This window comes from Papilio polytes, unplaced genomic scaffold (assembly GCF_000836215.1).
Source record: "Papilio polytes unplaced genomic scaffold, Ppol_1.0 DF820678.1, whole genome shotgun sequence".
Taxonomy (NCBI): Eukaryota; Metazoa; Arthropoda; class Insecta; order Lepidoptera; family Papilionidae; genus Papilio; species Papilio polytes.
This window is the reverse complement of record NW_013528526.1, coordinates 473,369-495,150: the sequence shown is the minus strand read 5'-3', so window position 1 is coordinate 495,150 and position 21,782 is coordinate 473,369. Positions and strand designations below refer to the sequence as shown.

Sequence of the window (21,782 nt, the reverse complement as noted above, 5' to 3'; positions counted from 1 at the left end):
GTGCGACACAACGACCCGTCGCTGGCAATTCGTTGGCACGCACTCTAGCTGACGAAATTGATTACAAATTATACATTGACGAAATAGCGCTCATGAGTTTTTGGTCTCTGCTTAAGGGCGATACCGTATGTCACGAACACTTCAATAGTTGACGACATCTGATGATTTGGTTTGTTTATTTTTCATGTAGTTTGAGAGGAGAGGGGAGACGCAGCGGAGAGCACTCAAGGTTGCAACGAGTTCGGACGAGGCAGACGGGGCGCAGACGTGCATTATTAGGTGGGCGCTGGAACAGGCACGGGTGCCGCGGATGCCGCGGGTGTGGGGCCCGCCGGGGGGCGACGGGGTGCGCGTACGTCATCACCTGAGGCGCGTCCTTGAAACCGTCGTCGCATTCATTGCACCCGGATGCGGGCCGTATCCCCGAGTCGCGATACCCGCACTCCGGATTGCACCTAACTATCTCACGACGACACCCCACGTTCGTCGTCTTACTGCGGCATCCGTGTCAACACACGCACACATTCATAGGACGTGCGACGCCTCGCGAACTATAACATCTATATAAGATCCATGTGTTATGACCTCACACGTAACACTATGCTATTGAATAACAATTTACAATGGACGGTTGAACTTAAACACATGCTTCACGCCTTTGTGCTTTGGCATGCTTACAATAGTGTGGGCTGAAGTAAGAATTCAAACGTAATATAAGCATACTTCTTGTCTGTTTTCATAGATTTCATGACATGCACATTTCCTCTATTGTACGCGTGCTTTTGTTATGAAATATAAACATTACAGTTATGCGTAAAATGTTCAACTTGTAATAGTCCATAGCGATTACAGTTTCAGTTTTCATAACTAGAATTCTACATGTATTTATTCTGTAAAATTCATGTTATAGACCAATTTTATGTCAACTTAATTAGTTATCCTATCAACTATTTCTCATTCAATATTTGGAAAGAAAAAGTAGTAATCAATTAATTCATATCATTCAATGTAATGATGATCGCAGCCGAAGCGCTCGTAAAATTAATGACCAACGTCAAGCGTCATTATAAAAACATACACAGCGTCGACGGCAATCTAAAAATATCAACGACTATCGGTCACGGTATTTCCCACACCACTTTCATACTTGCTCATTTGCCGATTTACCACAATGTAATTATAACAAGCTACCTTTACAAATAAAGTAGTAATGGAAAATATGGTTGTTAGTGAACTATAAAAAAAAGATTAATTAAGTTTTGAATTTTAGCGACCCATAATTTGAGTGATTATGCCATGCATGCATTCAGGAGATCGCAAAAGCATTTGATTTTTAACATATAAAATCATAATACTTATCCGATTGTCTTATATTTCAATCCGATATCAAAGTAAAACAAATTTGAAAATAATAAAGTACTTATAACAATATAAAAAGGTTTACCAAACCAAATTCGATTTCATGTGTAAATATTCCTTTAAATGTGGCAAAAATACTTTATGTATTGTTGATTTCAAAGAGTAGCTTAACTTTGTGGAACATAATAGAATGATGGGGGCTCTTTTATATCGTTGTGATTCATTTTTACAATGAAATATGCTCTCAAAAGCTTCGTTCGCTGACATTTCGGGGGTTTATTTTCTCGATATTTACCGTTAAATCACAACATAGGTGGCTGAGATAGATAATGTTTTATCTTTCGTAGGCTGCGGTTACAAAACGACCTTGTGCGTTGTCGGATCATTTCTTAACAAACGATTTCTACACGGAGTCGTTCCAAGAGCAGTGCTTGAGAACGTAGAGCTCGGGCCCGCGTTGCACAACAACGCTTACGTCAGCTAGCGCGCAGAGCGGCTTACGTCATGGAGCGTTTACTATTCCAGGCAATTTTAGAGCCTATGTCTGCACTACTTAGGGCCGAGTTGCTTTGCGTCGGCCGCGGGTATGATAGAACATTTATGTTCACGTGAGTGGCCGAGGCTCCGCCGCGCCGCCGCCGGCTCGAGACGATTCTGAGAAACGTTCGAGGCTCTCTAGTTTCGGACTTGAATATGAATCGTGTAATACGACGATGGAGCGTCATTTTCAACTTATTTAAGGGAAGCGATGCACTTCTATGTCTTCGTTTTATATTTATACTGAGTTTACAAATATTTACGTTAATTCTACTTTTACTTGGTTTTACTAAAAAATTAATTTCGGTAAAAAGGTTTCGGTTTAAAGCTACCGTATCAATATAGATTAATTCTCTAGTTTGAATGAAGATTGACGCAGCAATAGTTCCTCGGGGCTGAGATATTTTTTTTCTGCAACGTGTGAATAAATAAAGGTATCATGTCATTGTAATTTGCTATTGAACTGCACTCTCGCGTTTGTAGCTTCGATATTATAAAACGAGAAGTTCTTACTGAATAGTGTAAGCAGTGATTTCTCACTGAGAAATATGAACAAAACATATTGTCACCACTTTTATCTTCTTAAAAAAACAGATGCACACATTCAACTATATGTTTAAGAACAGGTATTTGGACAGTGGAAACTTGCAATAAGTCATCATTAGAACGTGTGATTGATTACCTGATGTGGTGAGAAGGGCGGTCGCGAATTGGGCGGCGGTGGGTACCGCTGAGGGTACGCGCCGGGCGGGCCGTAACCGGGCTGCTGGCCGCCGCCGGGTCCGCCAGGCCCGCCGTACGGAGGACCGCCATACCCCCTCGCCGGCTGTACAACAAACGCAGTAAAATTAGCAAACATTAAAAAAGGATTCTATAATGTAATTTCTTCGCTATCTAAAGCAGATAAATGTCAATATCAAAAAAATTACGATAAATTAATTCAGAGGGAACTATGAAGTCAAACGTCTGAACGAATAAATTTAATATTTACCTGTCCTATAGAAGTAGGAAATAATTAATATTAATATTATTGCTTTTCTAGAAAAGATTTACATTCACAGAAGTCAATGGAACAATCGGTCCGTCTATTTCTAAGACAATAACTTAAATAAAATGCATAAATAATAAAGAATTATTTAACTTGTTCATTAACTCGAGTATCTACTACAAGAGAAAAAGAAACATTGTAGAGAAGAAAAAGTATACATCCTTTGTGAATCAGTTAATTAATATATTTTCAATTAATAAGCGAACAATAAACAAACAAAGCATCGCTACAGATAGCCGACGGACATTGTCTTATTTCAGTTTCCTCCTGCTTATTGGCTCGTTGTAACTTAACCCTCGTATAAAAGGCAGAATTTAACTTGGAAATGAAGAACTCAAACTCCCACAGACAAGTTCTTCGACTAGCTAATGAATTACAAATGCAAGAGTTGAAAAAGCGATCGACTGTTACAAAGCCGTTACCTTTGGAGATTTTTTGATTAATTACCATGACAATGGAGTGTCTCAAAAAAAACTTTTTAGAAAAGGTCACAAGTATTGTTTATTTGAGAATGAATCTGTACTGGTGATTCGTAACATAAACTACAAGAATCCTTCGATTTCGTTACGGACTGAGCAGCCATAACTATTTCTTATCAAAATGAAAGTAAAATAATTCCATGATATAAATTATGAAATAAAACATTTTATGAGGTCGTCGTCCGAAAGGTATTGCATTACAACGTAGTAAAATTCCTTACGCTAGCTATCGTCAAAACGTGTAACAAAGTAAGCATGGAAAGAAATAGAAAACCCTTTAACAAAGCCGACTCATATAAAATATTTCAACTGTAATATAAATTTCCTGGCTGATAACGTGTCTAAATAATTGACGGCCGAAGTAATACGCTACGCCAACAATGCCGCCCGTTTCAGCTTTCAGCTCTCATTTTGTTCTGTGATGAAAATTCAATTATTCGGAGGGAGTCGGGCGAGCGACACCGCGGGGACGTTGGCCTGCGATCGAATGTTTTACACCTGCAAACAACTACCTCAGTAGATTTCCGGTAACAGTTCCGACTGCGAGATATGAGGACCGTGTTCGCCAATTAGACTTACATTTTTACGAACATTGGGATGTTTTATGGTGAATTCGATGATTTACGAGGGCGGTGTTGCAGGGTGGGCCGCGCGGGGAGCAGGCAGAGGGTTGTGAGGGGCGGGCGGCGGGGCGCGGCGGGCGGCGGCGCGCCATTGGCCGACACTGCATCGATCGCGCGACGAGCTCAAAGCGACCCGCCCGCGCCAGCCAGCCTCCACCTACGTTAATAAGTAATCATCCGACCCCGCGATACCTCAGCGAGTTTTCCGGACGAAGCTGGCACCGCTGAGACCGGCTTCGTATCTCCAGTCGGCCGGAACAAAGAGCCACCGCACGGGCGACATCCGTATTGATTTATGCAGTAATTGACCCGCGGGTAGATGCGCGACCCGCGCACATTTCTCCCCCCTCCCCCCACACGTCCGTCCTCCGCACGCACCTACATACCTGCACACGCATCTGTATCTATGTCGGACGGAACAATGCATTCGCGTCCATGTTATGCGTAAATAAAAACATCCATTGAGATATGAAAAGATAATTAAACCGACAAGAGAACTCTATCGAGCCCCATTTATAACGTTTTGTTGGTAAATAAAAAACACGCACGAATGGAAAGTCAGCAACGCAGTGACCTATTTTTACCTCCGCGGCGGGACCGTTTCAAGAGTCTCGTAAAAGTTCATTTAAAGATACGAGAGGGGGCTTTTTGTTAGGCTTTAGAGTCATTACGTACGGACCGCGAGTACTAAGTCAAAAATAAACAATACCGCGCAATACAGTTAACCGTCTACGTTTCGTGGATATAAAGAAACCAACTAAAGTAACATGAAATGTAACTACATAATTCTGTGTAAATAAATAAAAAATAGGCGTTATCTGCGGATGTTTATATGTATTAATCCATAACATCAGGCTCGAAGGACCAAAATGTATAGCGTAAAAGATTTAAAAATAACACTCAAGAGACATGCGTATTGGAAAAAAATAGCAGTGGAGAGTATAATCAAGTGTTTCTTTTTGTGGTCCCGTTCTCCGTATTAAACAAATAGTATGTTGTAATACATGCAATAAAATGTTATGGTTAAATTACCAATTAATTCAATACTTTATTATGATAAGAGAGTACTTCAGAAATTTGATAGCATTAACTGCCGTTTGGAGAGCAATTTGCTTAACACAAAGCTCTGAAACGAGCCATATTCCAAAATTAAGTCTATTTGAGAGTGCTCGAATTCACGTCAAGGTAACGTTTCACCCTTTTATATTGATTATAATCCTTTCCTACTAAACAAAAACGTAGTTCTAATGTAAACGAGGGTTTTTGGGAAAGACATTTTAATGTATTTGAAAGGTATTTTTGATCACCTTAAAAATACAAGATGAGTAAACAAGTCAAATCCATCCCACTCTTCTTAGTAGGTACTCAAAGGTTATTAGTATAATATGAAACAAGTATAACATCGTAACATGAATGAACGTACAGGCATAACGAAAAGTACTTTCATTGTGTTGGATGTACTAATGTTAGAAAGTTGTTCATTCTGTTCCGCACTGTACAAAGTGTCGACGGCAAGTTGCGATAATGACTCCGCGTAAGCTCAAGTGGAGCAGTTACAATATTATACATAATGTGGACGGTGGCTGCATCAAAGGCGGCGAGGTGGCCCGTTAGGAATGCGACCGGATTCCGCGCGGCCCTCTGACGACCGCCTTCGCCGACATTATGTCATTATCAATGACCTAAATATATACATTTCCTTTCGCATTTATTTATATGGATTTCAACAAATATGGACTAAAAATAACTGTTTATTTCTACATACAAATGTAATCTTATTAAATTTATAATGGACGCTCGACTTCTATTTAAATAAACACGCACGAAAACAATAACTTTACACCTACAACAATGTCTTACAACAATTACGTCAAGAACTATGATAAGGATTGTAAACGTATTAACATTTGAACGTACGTAATAATAAATATCAATCATGCTATAATTAGCCGAATGCGGTGAGGTAATTCACAAGGTTGGAGTCATAAAGTGGTGCGAGCGAGCCGGAATGCGAACCATTCCGCAGCTAAACATACATCACACGACAAGGACACTGGAGCTATAATAAATGTACAAAAAGTAAACACCGTACCGGCAGAAATGTTAATGACCTATGACTAATACGAGAGCCCGGTAATGTATTATATCGGCATTCGTACAAACGGTGGCGGTCGGCGCCGACGGATGCGAGCAAACATTACATAATTCTTTGATTGTGTTTGTAAAAAGTCGGGGATTCCCACCACTACAGGCGCATTCCACGCGGACGCACCCCGCCGCACGTGTGAGCGTAACCTTGCCTTCCTTTACATATTAAACGCCGCCGGGCTATCCCTTTGCGTATCTACAACAAAAAAACCTCGAGGCCATAACTGTATTGTTGCGAGAAAAGGAAAAATGAATGAGATGGGATTGAGTGTTATTACTATTATTACTACATTTCGAGCGGCTCCCGCGAGACGATAAAAGCGCCGCTGACCGGTTCACTTTTTATACTTGTTTGTGTAACAACAATGGGACGTAAACCGTGCTCGTCGCACTCGTCTTCCGTGTTTACGATGCGTACCGCAAGTGTTATTAGCAGCGCACTTGCCAGCCGACACAAAAACGTTCTATTTAAATTTGATGCGCGATAACAACATCAATAGCAGACAGATTTCTAAGAACATCAATGATAACATCGGCGCCGGCGCAGCAGATAAATAGAGGAGCGTGATCTTGGTAAGATTTAATAAGAGACAATCTCGGCGGCGCTGAGTAAATATAAATGTTTGTATTTAATTATAAACCGTCTATAAATAGACGGGGAAGCATTACGTAATGTGCGGTCTGTTACGGCGCGTTATTTCGGTCATCAGTTGACACGAGCCCCGTGAATGTCAAGCTCGCAGTAACTGGCCGTCGCGGTTGGGCAACAGGTGGATTCCGTCAACGTCTTATTGCACTTCACTTTGCTATTACTATCCATTTACTTCAACTAAATAACACAAGCCGGTCATTAAAAAGGTGTTAGCGTCCAACATTCAACTACAGAAAGGCTAAATTGATACGAATAATGACTGCTTGTAGCGTAGCACTCGTGTTATTAACTATACTTCTTTTGCATTAGATATTTTTTTTTTTTTTTTATAACATAAGGTGGCAAACGAGCAAGCGGCCACCTGAAATCGCCAAAATGGCGAAGCGACCGCTGCCCATAGACGTCTGCAATTGCAGATGCGTTGCCTACCCTTATCCGACGGAGGAGGAGACGCACACAAAGAGGATATTTCCCCTTCCTATGCATCTCCTCCACCGTCAAATCCACTTCCTCTTCCCAACCTCTCTTTATAAGAAAAGGGTTGCAAAGGGAAAGGGACTATAATTAGGCCTCCGGCACCACACTCATCAGACGAAACACGGAATTGTTTCCATTTCACGCCTGTCTTCTGTGTGGTCGTGGTATTACACCGGGCGTGCCGGCCCATTCGTGCTAAGATGTTAAAGCGGGCACTACCACTGCTATATTCCAAGAAGTCTCCGTCTCTCCTCCTTACCTTAGTTAGAAACTCTCCTTCTTAGTTATTTATTTTAATAATTGCTGTATCTCAACACTTTTTTGGTAGATCTACTTGAAGACTTATCGTATGCTTTCATTTCACATGCCTTTCCTGCGCCAGTTCTATTATTCACACATCTTGTAGGTATGTTGAAAGTAAAAAGCCTATTAAAAGCGGATGTTATTAAAGACATTTGATGTCATATGAATGCCAATAATTAGTAATAATACCAACTACATAATTAGTAAACTAAAATATCCAAAACATTACACATTCGTATACATGCGCAACAAGTGTAAACAAACAAATTTACAAGTGTTACTGACCTAATAAAGCGACCCCTTTCCCACCCAAGATGGTTCAATAAAGAACTCCCTTTCGGTACATACTATCCGGGGTACATAAGAGTGGCGGTCGTGACCTTTTAATGTAGATGTACCTAGATGTATAGAACAGTCGCCCGCCACCGCTATGTACCGAGTACCGACAGCCTCGGATTAAAGAAATACTCTACCCTTCGCAGATGCGGTATCGCCGCCCGACGCTAATTTAAAAACCCCAAACTGCAAACTATACGAAGATTTTAAGAGCTTTTATATTTCTATTTATAATATAATCTTATCCATCTATTCGACATGCTAAAAGCGCGAACAAACTTCAAGCCAATCCAAGTTAAATTCAGAGTATTATTAATTTAGGAACAGTGAATTATTTATTTGCATTACTTAATGATTGTCGACTATACAATCAAATGAGTTTATTCATATAAATATATGCTAAAAACAAAGACAGAAAAAAGAATCCTCGGCTTTAGTTAGGCATAGAGCACACGTTGCATTCTAAACATGAATGTAGTAAAAACCAAAATAGCTTATCAGTTTTATCGTATGTCTTTGACATGCAACAATAAATAATAGGTAACTCAACATGTCTTTTTTCCACGAAACATGAACGTTGAAACAAATTTTATTAAACGAAATAAGATAAGTGACACATGCATTCCGTAGATATGAGTTTATTTGAGACATCATTAATATGGATGTGGGTTTAGCGGCAGCGCGACGCGGCGCGGCGCCGCCGGCGGATTATAGGACTGTAGATATGTGTAAGAATGCATGAGTCATTTACCTTTCGACTACGCTCCGAGAAAAGTCCTTGGCAATGGCCCCTTTTACATTCATATACATTTATCGATGTAAGTTACGTCACCTCGTTTGCATTGCGAAGGCTAGCTAACGGTCGTAATAAAATTTTACGTACATGTACGTAGCTCCTTTGGAAGCACGTCGAGTTGTTATTTATCGTGATTCAACGATGGCACAATACGTAAGGTAATAAGATGATGCATTGTTACGTAATCCGGTTAGCGTTGTTATATTTACGTCGGTACGATCTATAATTAAAACGGTCGGTGGCGGTGCGAGCCACGGCGGCGCGCCCGCAACTGATAACGCACTTGACCTACACAGGTTTCCCTCGTTATTAATCCGACATTTTGATTTGAACCGAGGACTGGGCGAAGGGGGCCGGCAATTATGTGACGTCAGCTCGGTTTAACGACCCCATTACAATATATTGTATGAATGAATGCAGGTTGTGCGACGAGTGACGTTTTTGTCCGGTGCGTCTGCATCGTACACCCGGCGTGACGCACATGCTAATGATTTAACTGCTTACGTTTATATCATTGAAATCTTTTGGTGCTTTGTGTTTTGTCACTATCTTGTAATCTCGAATTCTTAAAAAAGGACGAGCGTTGTCTATACTAAAATAGTTAACTAAAACGTCTCAAGAACCCGAGTAAGATATTCTGTATTATTGCTAAATGATGTAATCTTTCACTCCATTCGTTATATAGTACTAACCAAAAAACCTTGACATTGTATGTTCGATTCGGCAAATGATGTTAAAATAAAATTTCAATAAATAATATGTTAGGAGAGTCGATAGTAGTTCGAGCACAATACACAAAACAATGTCAAGATAATGTGTCGGTCGGCTAGCGGCTAGACCGGGGCCGAGACGGCTCGCATTGATTTTACGAAATCCACATCACGGACTGAGAATGAACGGTCTCCGTCGGGCCCATTCATCTCGTTTTCATGTACCTACACACCGCCGCTATTGCGATACGAAAGTGAGAGCGAAATTTACTCGGGCGGTACGCACAGCAGCCACGTACCGCCCTAAACACGACGCGAGAATACATATCGAACGTCGACGGTAATGAACTATCATGAGCAAACCTACCGAGAATCGCAAACGTTAATACGCCAATAGAGTACGAAATCGAAAATTTCAGTGTAACAGAAATTAGGTCATATCAAATATTCTACGAATTTTAACGGGTCATTACTCTCGAGTTTTATATGTACAAATATTGCTTTGTGCAAGTGTTTATAAAAGTCAGGTGCAGGCTTGATGTTGTGCTGAGCATGTTTGTACAGCTTATACATATTTTATGTTTTGAATAATGACACCACTCTTATAACCTGTGAGAAAATGATCACCAGATTCTGTTACATCAAAAGTTACAATTTCATTGGTCTGTCTACATATGACTATCTCAAAGACATAATATTCCGACGTTGAGAAGGCACTGTATTGTTACACAATCCGGATGATGCGAGTACCAATTACAATAATTACGTTTGAATACGTTCATATCGTAAGCCGAGATAAGCGTTTGTTTACAAATACAAAGAAAGAGTCGGGTGAGTGTAAGAACATACTGTATATCCGCATCGCACGGCTAAATCTAAATATAGCGGGCACCGATATCAGCGGCTCGCCCTTGAACCAGTCGCACGGAAACATTTTATTATTATTACCGAGCTGTCGGCGAGCACGAGTGTGCCGGGTCGACGACCCGCCGGCCACGTGTCTCCTTATCGACAACTATCTAACACGATTGCGGCTAAACAACGGACCGAGATAAATTACTAATTCCACGCCACTTGTTTATTTCAGCCATTCATAAATAATCGCTCAAAACGTCACCGCGCTAACAGACAATCGGGACATCCAATACATCGAAATACTGCTTACATTTGAGCGTATTCTGCAAAGATACCTACTAAAAGGTTACTTAAACAATCCTTTAGTATCTCTGGCGAGTCCTATAATAGCTTTCATCATTCTAAATGCGCTGTGTTTCATTAAAGTCTCATTGTCAAAAAGAAAAATCAACACCAAAAGATGCAAGTAAACACTAATCTAATGTTTTTTTAGAGAACATTAAAAATGGAGAAAATAGACTTCGATATGAACAATTTCAATACTGACACCGCTAATTCTGTTAAAAATAGAGTCAAAAACATGTGCATTGTACTAAAAGAAACAATTTCTAACTGCAAAACACGCACACATACTCTCCAATCTATTGCAAATAAAGTTGAATTTCTCGACAAAAATCCAACAAAGAGTTGTTGTACAATACAATAGACACACGAATTTCCGTTAATTGCATTAAAAGCGGCCGTAGCGGAAGTACGGACCGGCGTGGGAAGTGGGCCAGGCGTTACGTAAGCCGGCACTTGCTCGGCCTACACGGGCACATCCTTACAAATGCGTGCGGCCTTGAATGTGAACTCTAAAGTGTGGCCACGTGGCCGATGCATTGTTTTATGGCGGCCCCGTGTGGAATGCTGCAATCCAAACGATAGGATTACGAACGCGGACGAGGAGGGCGGTTAATGTTCTGCGTACTTTTACGACCTTTCCGTTAGCTCAGCATCTAGTTTGCACATTTAGTCAACTGACAAGATAATTCCATATTTTTTCTCTTTCCTACAAGGACAACGAAGACATTACTTTTTATAAGGAAAAGTAGATATTTCAATAACATTAAGTACAATTTTTTTCAGAAGAAAAGATGATGTGCAATAACAAGTATTGTGCTGTAGTTGCTAGTTATCAAATTTCATACGCAAATAATTACTTAGAGATACAGCTTATAAGAAACATGAAACTTATAGTACATAGACTTTTAAACTTGTTGTGAAGTATTCGTATATTTGAAAGCTTACGGCTGAAAAGATAGACGCGTGCAAAGATAGAAGCGCGCCAAATAAAACATGGCAGATGTTAAACGATTTACGTATTCTACGAATACGAGAAAAAAGTATATCTGTCAAACGGTACGGGAACCATTTCAAGTGGTTGCCGTGTGAGGAGCACGCGTCACATGTCATGCTCCATTCACTGTATGCCGCTGCCGCTGCATAATGTATGCGCGGGCCTGCGCTCCTAGCGTTTGCCTTTACCCCGTTCCGTTGCTGAGAGGCGAACGCACAAATCTCCGCCTGAAAGCGAGTAATATTTGCCTACACATCAAACTTTCACTATCGCCGTACGCTTTCGTTTTTATATCCGCAAGCGGCCCACCAGCTTTGTTATTTCCTCCGTGCTTGCTTTTTTTACATTTTTTTTTCGCGTTTAACAACTCGTATATACGTAGCGGTGCATTTGAATGGAGTGGCTGTTATAGGTAATGGAAATGGCAAAAACATACATGATGAATTGATGTGTAAAGAGTAAATGGTGCGCAATTGTTACATTTATAGGGGAAAATCAAAGAAAACTAGACGTTGATTTCTTATCAATGGTGATAAATAAACTATAATTTTATTTCTACATTTTAACATTATAAATAAACGTAGTACGTACTTGAAGCTGCCTACAGTACTTGCTACACCAATAAGTGTGCCGAGCTCCCTAAAGAGTTCAAATATTCAAAGTGTATTTATTACCACTTGTTACTAATTTGTTTCTTACTTCAAGTATTATTTTTCTTAGTAAAACTGGTGAAGTGTGTTCTACTTGTAAAAACATGCAAATAAAATGTTCAAATCACAGTAATATTGTGTAGATGCAATGATTAAGTTTTTACTTTGTTATTTGAACATTTTGTAAATTTATTCAATTAAGAGCTCAGCAAGCATAGAAGACAATTAACACTACAAAGAGTCCACATCTCATAAAAGTCTCCACCAAGGGGAATAGTCAACCACGCTGGCCTAGTGCATCTTTGAATTTACAGAAGTCTTTGAATTTCTTTAGTAGAATGAGTAAACTGAATAAATCACAACAGTGACAATTATCTGCGGGGCCGGCCTGCACACTAAATATCCCCACAGAGTAGGTACAATAGGCTCAGTTGATACAATTATGCTACAAAAAGATTCCATCGGTAGATGATAGTGGAGTATTATAACTCCCGACAACTGCAAAAACCATATACAACTAAAAAGGGTAAACAAGAATGATGCACTGTGTAACCTTGAGTTTTAACAGCAAACAAGAGTATAAAAATTAAGACATCACATTTCAAAATTGACAATATATCGACAAACTAGCGTTCTCCCGCGACTGCTTCCGCATTTAATTAAAAAAAAAAAAAACAAATGGGAGTAGCCTATGTGTTCTCCCAGGCTATCCTCTACATCTATACTAAATTTCCTTGAAATCTATTCAGCCCTTTAGACTACAAAATCTAACAAACATCCATCTAAACTTCCTTAAATATTAGTATGACAAGAGTCAGCATATTAAAAGTTCTGGGTACATTTAAAAAGTTTTCTTGGGTCTATAAATATTTTTATGAGAATTGACAAATTAAAACAATCAATATCCATATTCAGAATAAAGTCTAGCTTCTGTTATCCCAAGGTTTAGAGTACCATAATAAAATGAAAACTTGGTAAAAGACAAACTTACTCTATCCATAGTATCTTAGTCTTCTAAACTTAGCGAATTTAGGATAGTATATGGTTATATTGCAAGGTTTTCTTTTCTATAAGGTCTGGCCAGATCATTATCATGATATAAGATTTTTAATTATTAAGTAAAATAACATTGTTACCAAATTATTTTAAATGATGATCGATTACAATGGCTAAGGTTGGCTTAGGTGTAAACATTATTACATTTTAATATGGTAAATTTCTTATTCCTTATTAATCAACTTAAAGACTGGATTAATACATGAAAGTGTGGATGGACGGATGGATGTTTGTTTCCAGTATGGTTGCATAGATCTGGGTGAAATTTAGTATGTTGTACTGTCTAGAAATATAGGCCACCAATTAAAACCATATAGTTGCGACTTCCATTGACATCTAGGAATGAATAACAATATTTTCTAATAATAACTGCAAATTAGCAGCATGTACTTTGATTAATTCTGATACTTTTGAGTGAAATAAAGTTCTTAAATATGCGAATAAAATGCTTCACAAACATATTTTCAGTTCAAAGATATCTATGAAGCAATGGGGCAATGAATAACCTATTTGCCGTTTTTATAACAAACATTTCATCATTTACAATTGACTAAAATGTATAATATGAAAAAATCAAAAGCACTTTCAGTACATTTCCCTAACAGAAGAGTTCAAATCTTAAAATAAAGTAATAAGGTTTATAATTATATGCAATTTATGAGTTTGAGTAGCTTTGAACTTCAAGTGAATATTTGTATGAACATAAATATTATTTTTGATAATTTAAACTTATGTAGATAGTATGAAAATTCAGCATTTCATTCTTTTTCAGTAATCTGGCTATTTTTTAATGTTATAAGTGGTTTATGAGCAACAACTCAGCTACAATTAATACTATGTCTTAATATAAGAACTTACCGTAGAATTTCTGTAAGGTCCTCCTTGGGGATTATAGGGAGGCATCGGTCGCGGCGGTGGCCAGCCGGGCGCGGGCCCATAGCCCGCCGGCGGCTGCTCGTAGCTATTGGGATAGCGGTGTGGCGGCGCACCACTCGATTGCAACAAGGAATTGAGTGTGGGTGTCGGGCCTGGTGCCTGTGACGCAGGCTGGCCCGGAAAGAACCTCTGCTGCGGCGGCGGCCGCGGTTTACCGGGAAATCCAGGCCTCGCGGCATAATACGGGTCCGCACCCTCTGGGTATCGATATTGGCCGTATTGGTCCGGCCCCGGCCTTTCGCCGCCCCGGTCGTGGCCGGGCGCCTCGCCACCGTCGCGTGGCTGCCCCGGATCGGCCGACATCGGCGATTTACTCTTTGTGTTCACAACGCCATCGGGCGGAACGCGCCCTACGCTCTTGTCAGTGCCGTTTTGTAATAGAGCGCTCCGCGATTCACTGAGCTGCTCCGATGGACTCTGATCTACGTTCACTTCGCTACGCTGAGACTCTGCCTGCGTCGCAGCCATGTTCGGCTGGTTGCGGCCGTCCCTGCTTACACTCGCTCTAGCGATCGACCGGCTCACTTACGTTACATCGAAAACGGGCGTCGGATTGCAAAACCGCGACGCGGACACTTCCATCACTATTATGCCGAATAACTTTGCACAAATTGTAACACAAAACTGACGAAAAATCGTTCACCGACGCACACACATCGATCACATATCTACTCCATTGGCGTAAACGAGGTTATGGAAAAGGTTACATATCTAGCGGGCGCTTTTGTCATGTTCACACTGAACATTTCATATCACTTTCACATTTACAACACTACCGATGTGATCAATTATTGCTAAACTCATACTATAATCTATAGATAGATGAAATATTCAAAAACAGAACAATAGAATCACGAAACTTCCAAAATTATTAGCGTCCGCCATTAACAGACTTGAAATTCTACAGCACTCGGTGACGCTTTTGCCTATCTTCACTACAGTGACAGAAAAATAAAAATCTTGCAGTGGCAGCGTTAGCAATCAGATATTAACTCAGATGTATGTTATTTTGAAATAGTATAATGATAAGCCTAAAATGTTTAACTCTAAGCACCAAATATGGAAAAATTAACTGAGAATTATCTGTGCATGTTTACATTTCCGTAATATTGCGACCACGTAGTTACTGCAGCGGTGCCAACCTCAAAAAATGTCTATGGTCTATGTTGAGTTCCGCTGGCGCCAAGACGTTCGTTGCTAAGTTCACTTTATACGAAAGTTTAAAAATTATGAAAGATCCAACTATTAGGTTGAGAAATTGACTCAAGGCTTACAATGTTTACTTTAAATTATTGACAATATGCATTTTATATTGCCTTTTTTAATTTCGGAATGTAGAAACAATAATTTGGCGAATAATTTATTGTGCGTGACTTTTGACATTTTACCAACATAACAAAACAATATTTTTTCATAGATTAAACATATTTTTCTACAATCTGTTAAAAAAAGGCAGATTTATAAAAATTAAGTTATTTCATAAGTATTTATTTATATACATGATAACAAAAATTTAAAATTGTTCTTACGAGTGATAAAACTTTTTAAGTTAACATTTGTCAAATATAATGATATACAGGAGGCCGTACTAAAAAAAGGAACCCTTCCAACATTATATTATTTTATTATTTATAACACGGCTAAAACTCACGTGGGAACTTTCGGTGTAGGCACCGACCAGTTTCGAACCCGTAGGGGGTCCTTCTTCAGGGTGAGTGGATGCCGGCTTTATTCGCTATCGCGTCGCGACGGTCACTGACTACATTCAACATTAGCTAAATATCGCTAATTTAACGTTTAAAATCAATTAACAGTATTAAAATGATCGCTCCTTTGTTTATAAAATCGTAAATAATTTATTTGAATTCCATTATTCCCAGTACTTGCTAATCAACGATTTTTTTTTTACTCAAAATCTATTTGAAAATGAATTTATTTAAGGAAAACAATGAATTATTCTAGATTTTCAAAAAGCCGTCGATTTTGTAATTTGATGGTTTCGGACCTTAGTACACAATTGCTTGTACTTGTCGACTTGTGCACCGCTACTTTTACATCATAAAATACCATAGACAATGATTCATAATCACTTGAAATGTATGAAGAAGCAGGAGCTAAAAGTAACGTATAGAATTTATAAAACATTGCTTTGCATTAACTTTTCTTTAAATATAGAAAACAATCATACAGAGAAAAATAAAAGAAAACATGAATAAGGAGGGAAATAAAAAAGGATACACTTTCTTAAAAATTCTTTTATTTTTTCCGTTATACAAAGGTGGTTAACATTGTTGCAAAAATATTATTTTTTTGTACCAATATCGCATCATTAAATAATGTTATGTTCACCAACATCTGTGTAGATGATGAGAACGATTAAAAGTTATTTTTTTGTTAACTCAGAACAATATCGTAAATTGAGAATGTCTTATAAAACAGCTTTGGACAGCAAACATTTTGATAATTACTTTTTTGTATTTAATTTTTCTACAAAGGTAATAAAACGTCATTTCTTATACATATTTTTTGTTTGTCAGTTATTTTAGTTTAAAATGTCCCATACAAAAATACAGAATAATTTAAGGTCATATTTTAGGCGTTTTAAGCATATACTTTAAAAGGATTAGCTAATCTCATTTAAAATTAATTCAAAATAAGAGTATTACAAGATTTTATTGCGTAACATTAACCATTTGCGATATTGTTTTGTTTTATAACTATGTTATTTATTATTAAAGGGACGTGTGGCATCACGTAAAGGCAAATATTTTCGACGATTAATCAAAAATTTTCTTTCATATATCTAAAACTAACAAAAGTATTAATTTAAATTGAGCGAATATTCAATGCCAAATATATATCTCATCTTTATACAATCAACAAACATAATTGAAAAAAAAATCTATATAAAATTTCTATAAAAAAAAAATTACACATAAATTAGTTATGGCATAAAAATTATTAACTAAACCAGTTATAAATCTCAAATTAAACTATGATTTAAGTACAAAGATCACGACTTATTATAGTGTAGTTAACTTTGAACACAGATCTTGAAGCTAGCAAGTTAAGCCGTAAATATACACAAAAAGAAACACTAGAAATGTACAAAATACATGTGAAGTCAGTGTTAGTAAAAATGTAAATCACTATTGTCTATTTACACTGCATTTGTTCCAGCGGGAATGTTATTTTTATAATAAGAGTGCGCACACCTTGGACTAAACTATCGCAGAACTTTTGTCTCGCTTTGATTCATATGACCTCATATAAAGGTAAATACTACTCGATTTTTAGTTGTGCAAGTTGAAGGCTGCATAACAATCGATAATCGTACAGGAGTTGTGCGATAATTTAGTCAAAGTTGCCCGCTCTTATAATCTTTTCAGTGGCAAAATACTATCGTTGTAAGATTTTAAAAGGTTTTAATACACTAACCCTGTAATACAATTAAAATTACATGACGTCACAGAATTTTTAGTATCGTGCATCTCTTTCTGTTGTTTTGCTCTCGCTTACACACTCGGCTTAGGAAACAGATATATTTTTACGATTCTTAGTACGATGTCGTCAAAAAGCAAACTATTCGCTATAATATATTGACAATTAGATTAAAAATGGTCTTAAATAATTTTTTTACACGGTAACAATGTTTAATTGTTATTATATGCACATAAATTATATATTTAAAAACATATTCCGTAAGGGTCATGTATTAAAACCTTAGCATCAGTCATTAATACTGCAACATACTTATCTACAATAAGGCAATTTTTATAACACGATACACAAAGTTAAAGCGTGTTTCACACTAATATTGCATTTTTTATGGTCTTTTTGTCTACTGCATGAATCAGGATGATCCGAACTCGTCCATCCACGTGAGGTATTTCTGTATATCCCCTTTGGAGACGGATTTGTTGCATTTTGCGAGTGCTTCGAGGAAGTCCTGCCTTGTCACTGGTAGATCCAGTTCTTCTTTCGCAAGCTGTTTTATCTGTTCAGGTTTTAATCCAGCTATTTTTCTTCTCATTGACATCATTGACGCGTCACTGTAAATATAAATTTAATTTTTACTACGAAAGTTGACTTATAAAAGGTAATAAGTTACTTCGATAAGTACCTTAGTATTAATATCAATACTAATATTATAAAGAGGAAAGATTTGTATTTTTGAAATTTTGTATGTATTGAAATAACTCAAAAACTACTGGATCGATTTCAAAAATTCTAGCACCATAAAAAAGTTACGTTATCAGTGGATAATTTAGGTTTATATTTTTAGAATTCTCTGATTTCACGCAAACGAAGACACGTGCAAGAGCAAGTTATTTATAAGGTGATATTGAAATTTTAATCTTTATAAAAGAGAAATTAAAGTTACAACAAAATAATAAAGCCTGTAGCTTTAATAGCTTGACCAATTAAAATGGTCAAAAAAAAATCAGAAACTCTGGTTTTAATTTGTAAAAAAGTATCTGGTTACAATATTAAAATCAAGTTAACCTTTATGGTGGCAAGATTTTTTAATATGAAAAAAAAAATGGATATACGTAGCTTCTTTATGCTATAAAAACATGTACACATAGTAATAGTAAATTTATATACAGTTATATCTATAACATACTAGCTGTTCCCGTGCGACTTCATCCGCATAAAATTATGAAAATTTTATTTTATTGTTTACACTTATTAAATTATCAATTGCAAATGTCAAAATGACATGACATAATGACAACCTTGTTTCCTTGATGTTGGCAGCAACTTATGGTCTCTTTCCCACATTAGGGTTTTTATCCAAAATATTTACCCCTAAGTTGAATGGTGTGAAAATATATAGCCTAAAGTATCCCGTAAGTGTAGGGTTTTTTCATTAAATAGAAAATTATTTAAACATATGCTGTAATCGCTGATATCTTAGGCAACAAAGAAGTGTGTGTTTACGCTTTATTATAATAGTATAGACAAGCATACGCAAATCTTGTAGTTAATAGTTTTATACCTATTGTAATAACATTTGCGCATAAATTATTAAATAAATAAAATTCTGAATATTTCATTCGAGATTCATATGCAACGTCAGTGGACACTATAGTAATAATATTTATATACTAGCTTTCGCCCGCGACTCCGTCCGTGTGGAATTAAAAAAATACTAAGTAGACTTTGTGTTCTTCCAGACTATGCTTTATATCTATGCCAAATTCCATCGAGATCCGTTCAGCAGTTTAGGCTACAAACTCAAACAAACATCCATCTAAACTTTCGCATTTATAAGTAAGATAGTTACCGGCAGACGTTTGTGATATCGGCTCCGGAGTAACCATCAAGTTTCATAGCGATCAGCCTGAGTTCCACCTCCGGGTCCACCTTCACCTCCCGCAGGTTGATCTGCAGCAGCGCTTCGCGCCCCTCCTGCGTCGGCAGCGGGATGTAGATTCTCTTCTCCAGACGACGCCGGAGCGCCTCGTCTATATCCCACGGGAAGTTGGTTGCTGCTAGTACCATTACTACCTGGAATTCAAATTGGATATCCTAACTCTCTCTCTCTCTCTCAAATTAAAGGTTACCGCGTATAAGGGGGGTGTGTACACTACCATTTTTTCTTTTAAATCAACACCTAAAGACTCTTGGTCCGTACTCTTTTGCACAGTTTATATGGATAATTCCCAACCGTCACCCTGCTCTATCCCCACGTGAGAATAAAAAGTTTCATCCGTCCCAACATCACCAATAAGGTGACAGATGAAACCGTTATAAAATAAAACAAGTTGCCACCATCCCCTTATCGCAAAAGGTGGGATGGATGAAACTTTTTATTCTCATCTGTTTCCACGTGGGGACACAGCAGGGTGACGGTTGAGTAAATTGTGCAAAAAAGAGTACAGACCAAGAGTCTGTAGATGTTGATTTAAAATAAAAAAGGTTATTCTTATCTGTCTCCACGTGGGGACAGAACGGGGTGACGGTTGGGAAAAATCCGTTTATATCCTTTTTGTGTACTGTGTGTACCTTAGCGGGTTCGTCAGTAGCGGAGCCGAGGCCGTCCATCTGCACGAGCAGTTCCGACTTCACCCGACGCGAGGCCTCGTGCTCGCTGTCGGAGCCGCGCCGCGAACACAACGAGTCTATCTCGTCTATGAAGATCGTACTCGGCGCATAGAACCTCGCCTGTTGGGACAAAAAAAACTTTAGTTTATCTAACCAACCCACGTTACCCTTATTCAGTCTAACTTCGGCATTTCGTCCGCATCAATGAGACACTCCACACGTAATAAGAATACAAACTTTGTTATGGCGAACTTAGGTTAAAAAGTCAGCCTAACTTAGTGTAGGCTCCTCCCCTCAATGGGGATGTATAGTGAGCTGATGATGAAGATATTTTTTATTATCGTAATATTTAGTGGTGTTGAGAATCTATTACATTTTCGATGGTAACCTTAACTATGGTTGTTAGGGAGTATATTAATTGTGCTGGAGTACTAAATTTTAGTCGTCTTCTCGCTATTTTTAATAGTAAAAAGAACATGCATGTATGTATAAAATAGAGAAACATTGGAAATAAGACGTCTTACTAAAATCATCTAATCTTACTTCTTAATAATATTACAAATATTTTATTGTTAAAAGTTATTTTTACATGCAAAATGTTAAAATTGTTTTACAGGTATTCTGAATGGAAAATAAGACAATCGTCATAGTAGAAAAAAATTCTCCATTCCTGCCATATATTATAAATGCCAAAAATTTGGATGGATGGATGTTAGAGTTTGTACCTTAAACTGATAAATGGATTTCGATGAAATCTGGCACAAATGTAAATTGTCTGGAAGAACACATAGGCTACTTCACTAGTTTTTTTAATAGTCACGGGCGAAAGCTCTATAAAATAGCCTATGTCATAAATTCAGATAGTAATTGAATCTTACCATTTCAAATAATAATCGAACAAGTTTCTCTGATTCTCCTCGATATTTCGACGTGAGGGTGGAGGAGGAGACATTGAAGAAGGTGGTCCCGCACTCTGTGGCTACTGCCTTGGCCAGCATCGTCTTTCCCGTGCCTGGAGGACCCACCATCAGCACACCCTTCCATGGACGTCGGATACCCTGAATACAACACAGTAATAGGTACAAGGAAAATAGTAAATGGCATTTCTAAAAATCTGATAATGTCTACATTTTCACATAGGAGCGATGGTTAAAACCGATTCTAACGCATAATTTTGTTACACAAAGAAAAACATCTTCCTCGTAATCATTAAAAATAATTAGCAAAACAATGACAGGAAGAAATTAAATAAAAAGATAGTGTAAGAAATATATAGACTAAACTTAGTCAACATTTTTACACCGGTAACTTCTTTGAAAGGTACTATATTAGTTGTCAAGTTTAGTAAGCCCTATTTTGAAACATTCTACAAAGTTATAATAAGCTCCATAATTTGTTATAAATTTAACAGTATTACAAAATAAAAA

The 21,782-nt window shown here is 37.8% G+C and overlaps 2 protein-coding genes across 7 annotated transcripts in view; both read right to left on the bottom strand.

Annotated features, from left to right (window-relative positions):
- The window catches only part of LOC106110343 (trithorax group protein osa-like), a 67,817-nt gene extending 52,350 nt beyond the window's left edge, over positions 1–15,467 (bottom strand). For 3 of the 6 annotated variants that reach the window (XM_013292134.1, XM_013292136.1, XM_013292133.1), the window contains exons 1-2: positions 14,227–15,467; positions 2,579–2,722 (exon numbers count right to left, since the gene is read on the bottom strand). In XM_013292134.1, the coding sequence (XP_013147588.1) occupies positions 2,579–2,722; positions 14,227–14,772 (690 nt within the window). In that variant the 5' untranslated portion in view covers positions 14,773–15,467. The remainder of the gene's footprint in view (positions 1–2,578; positions 2,723–14,226) is intronic. The other 3 variants (XM_013292132.1, XM_013292137.1, XM_013292135.1) reach the window with 1 other exon arrangement.
- Positions 15,468–16,549: 1,082 nt separating this feature from the next.
- LOC106110361 (katanin p60 ATPase-containing subunit A-like 1) overlaps positions 16,550–21,782 on the bottom strand; it is a 29,316-nt gene continuing 24,083 nt past the window's right edge. Inside the window, exons 7-10 of the mRNA XM_013292177.1 lie at positions 21,234–21,413; positions 20,317–20,475; positions 19,595–19,818; positions 16,550–18,356 (exon numbers count right to left, since the gene is read on the bottom strand). Coding sequence (XP_013147631.1) covers positions 18,158–18,356; positions 19,595–19,818; positions 20,317–20,475; positions 21,234–21,413 — 762 coding nt within the window. The 3' untranslated portion in view covers positions 16,550–18,157. The remainder of the gene's footprint in view (positions 18,357–19,594; positions 19,819–20,316; positions 20,476–21,233; positions 21,414–21,782) is intronic.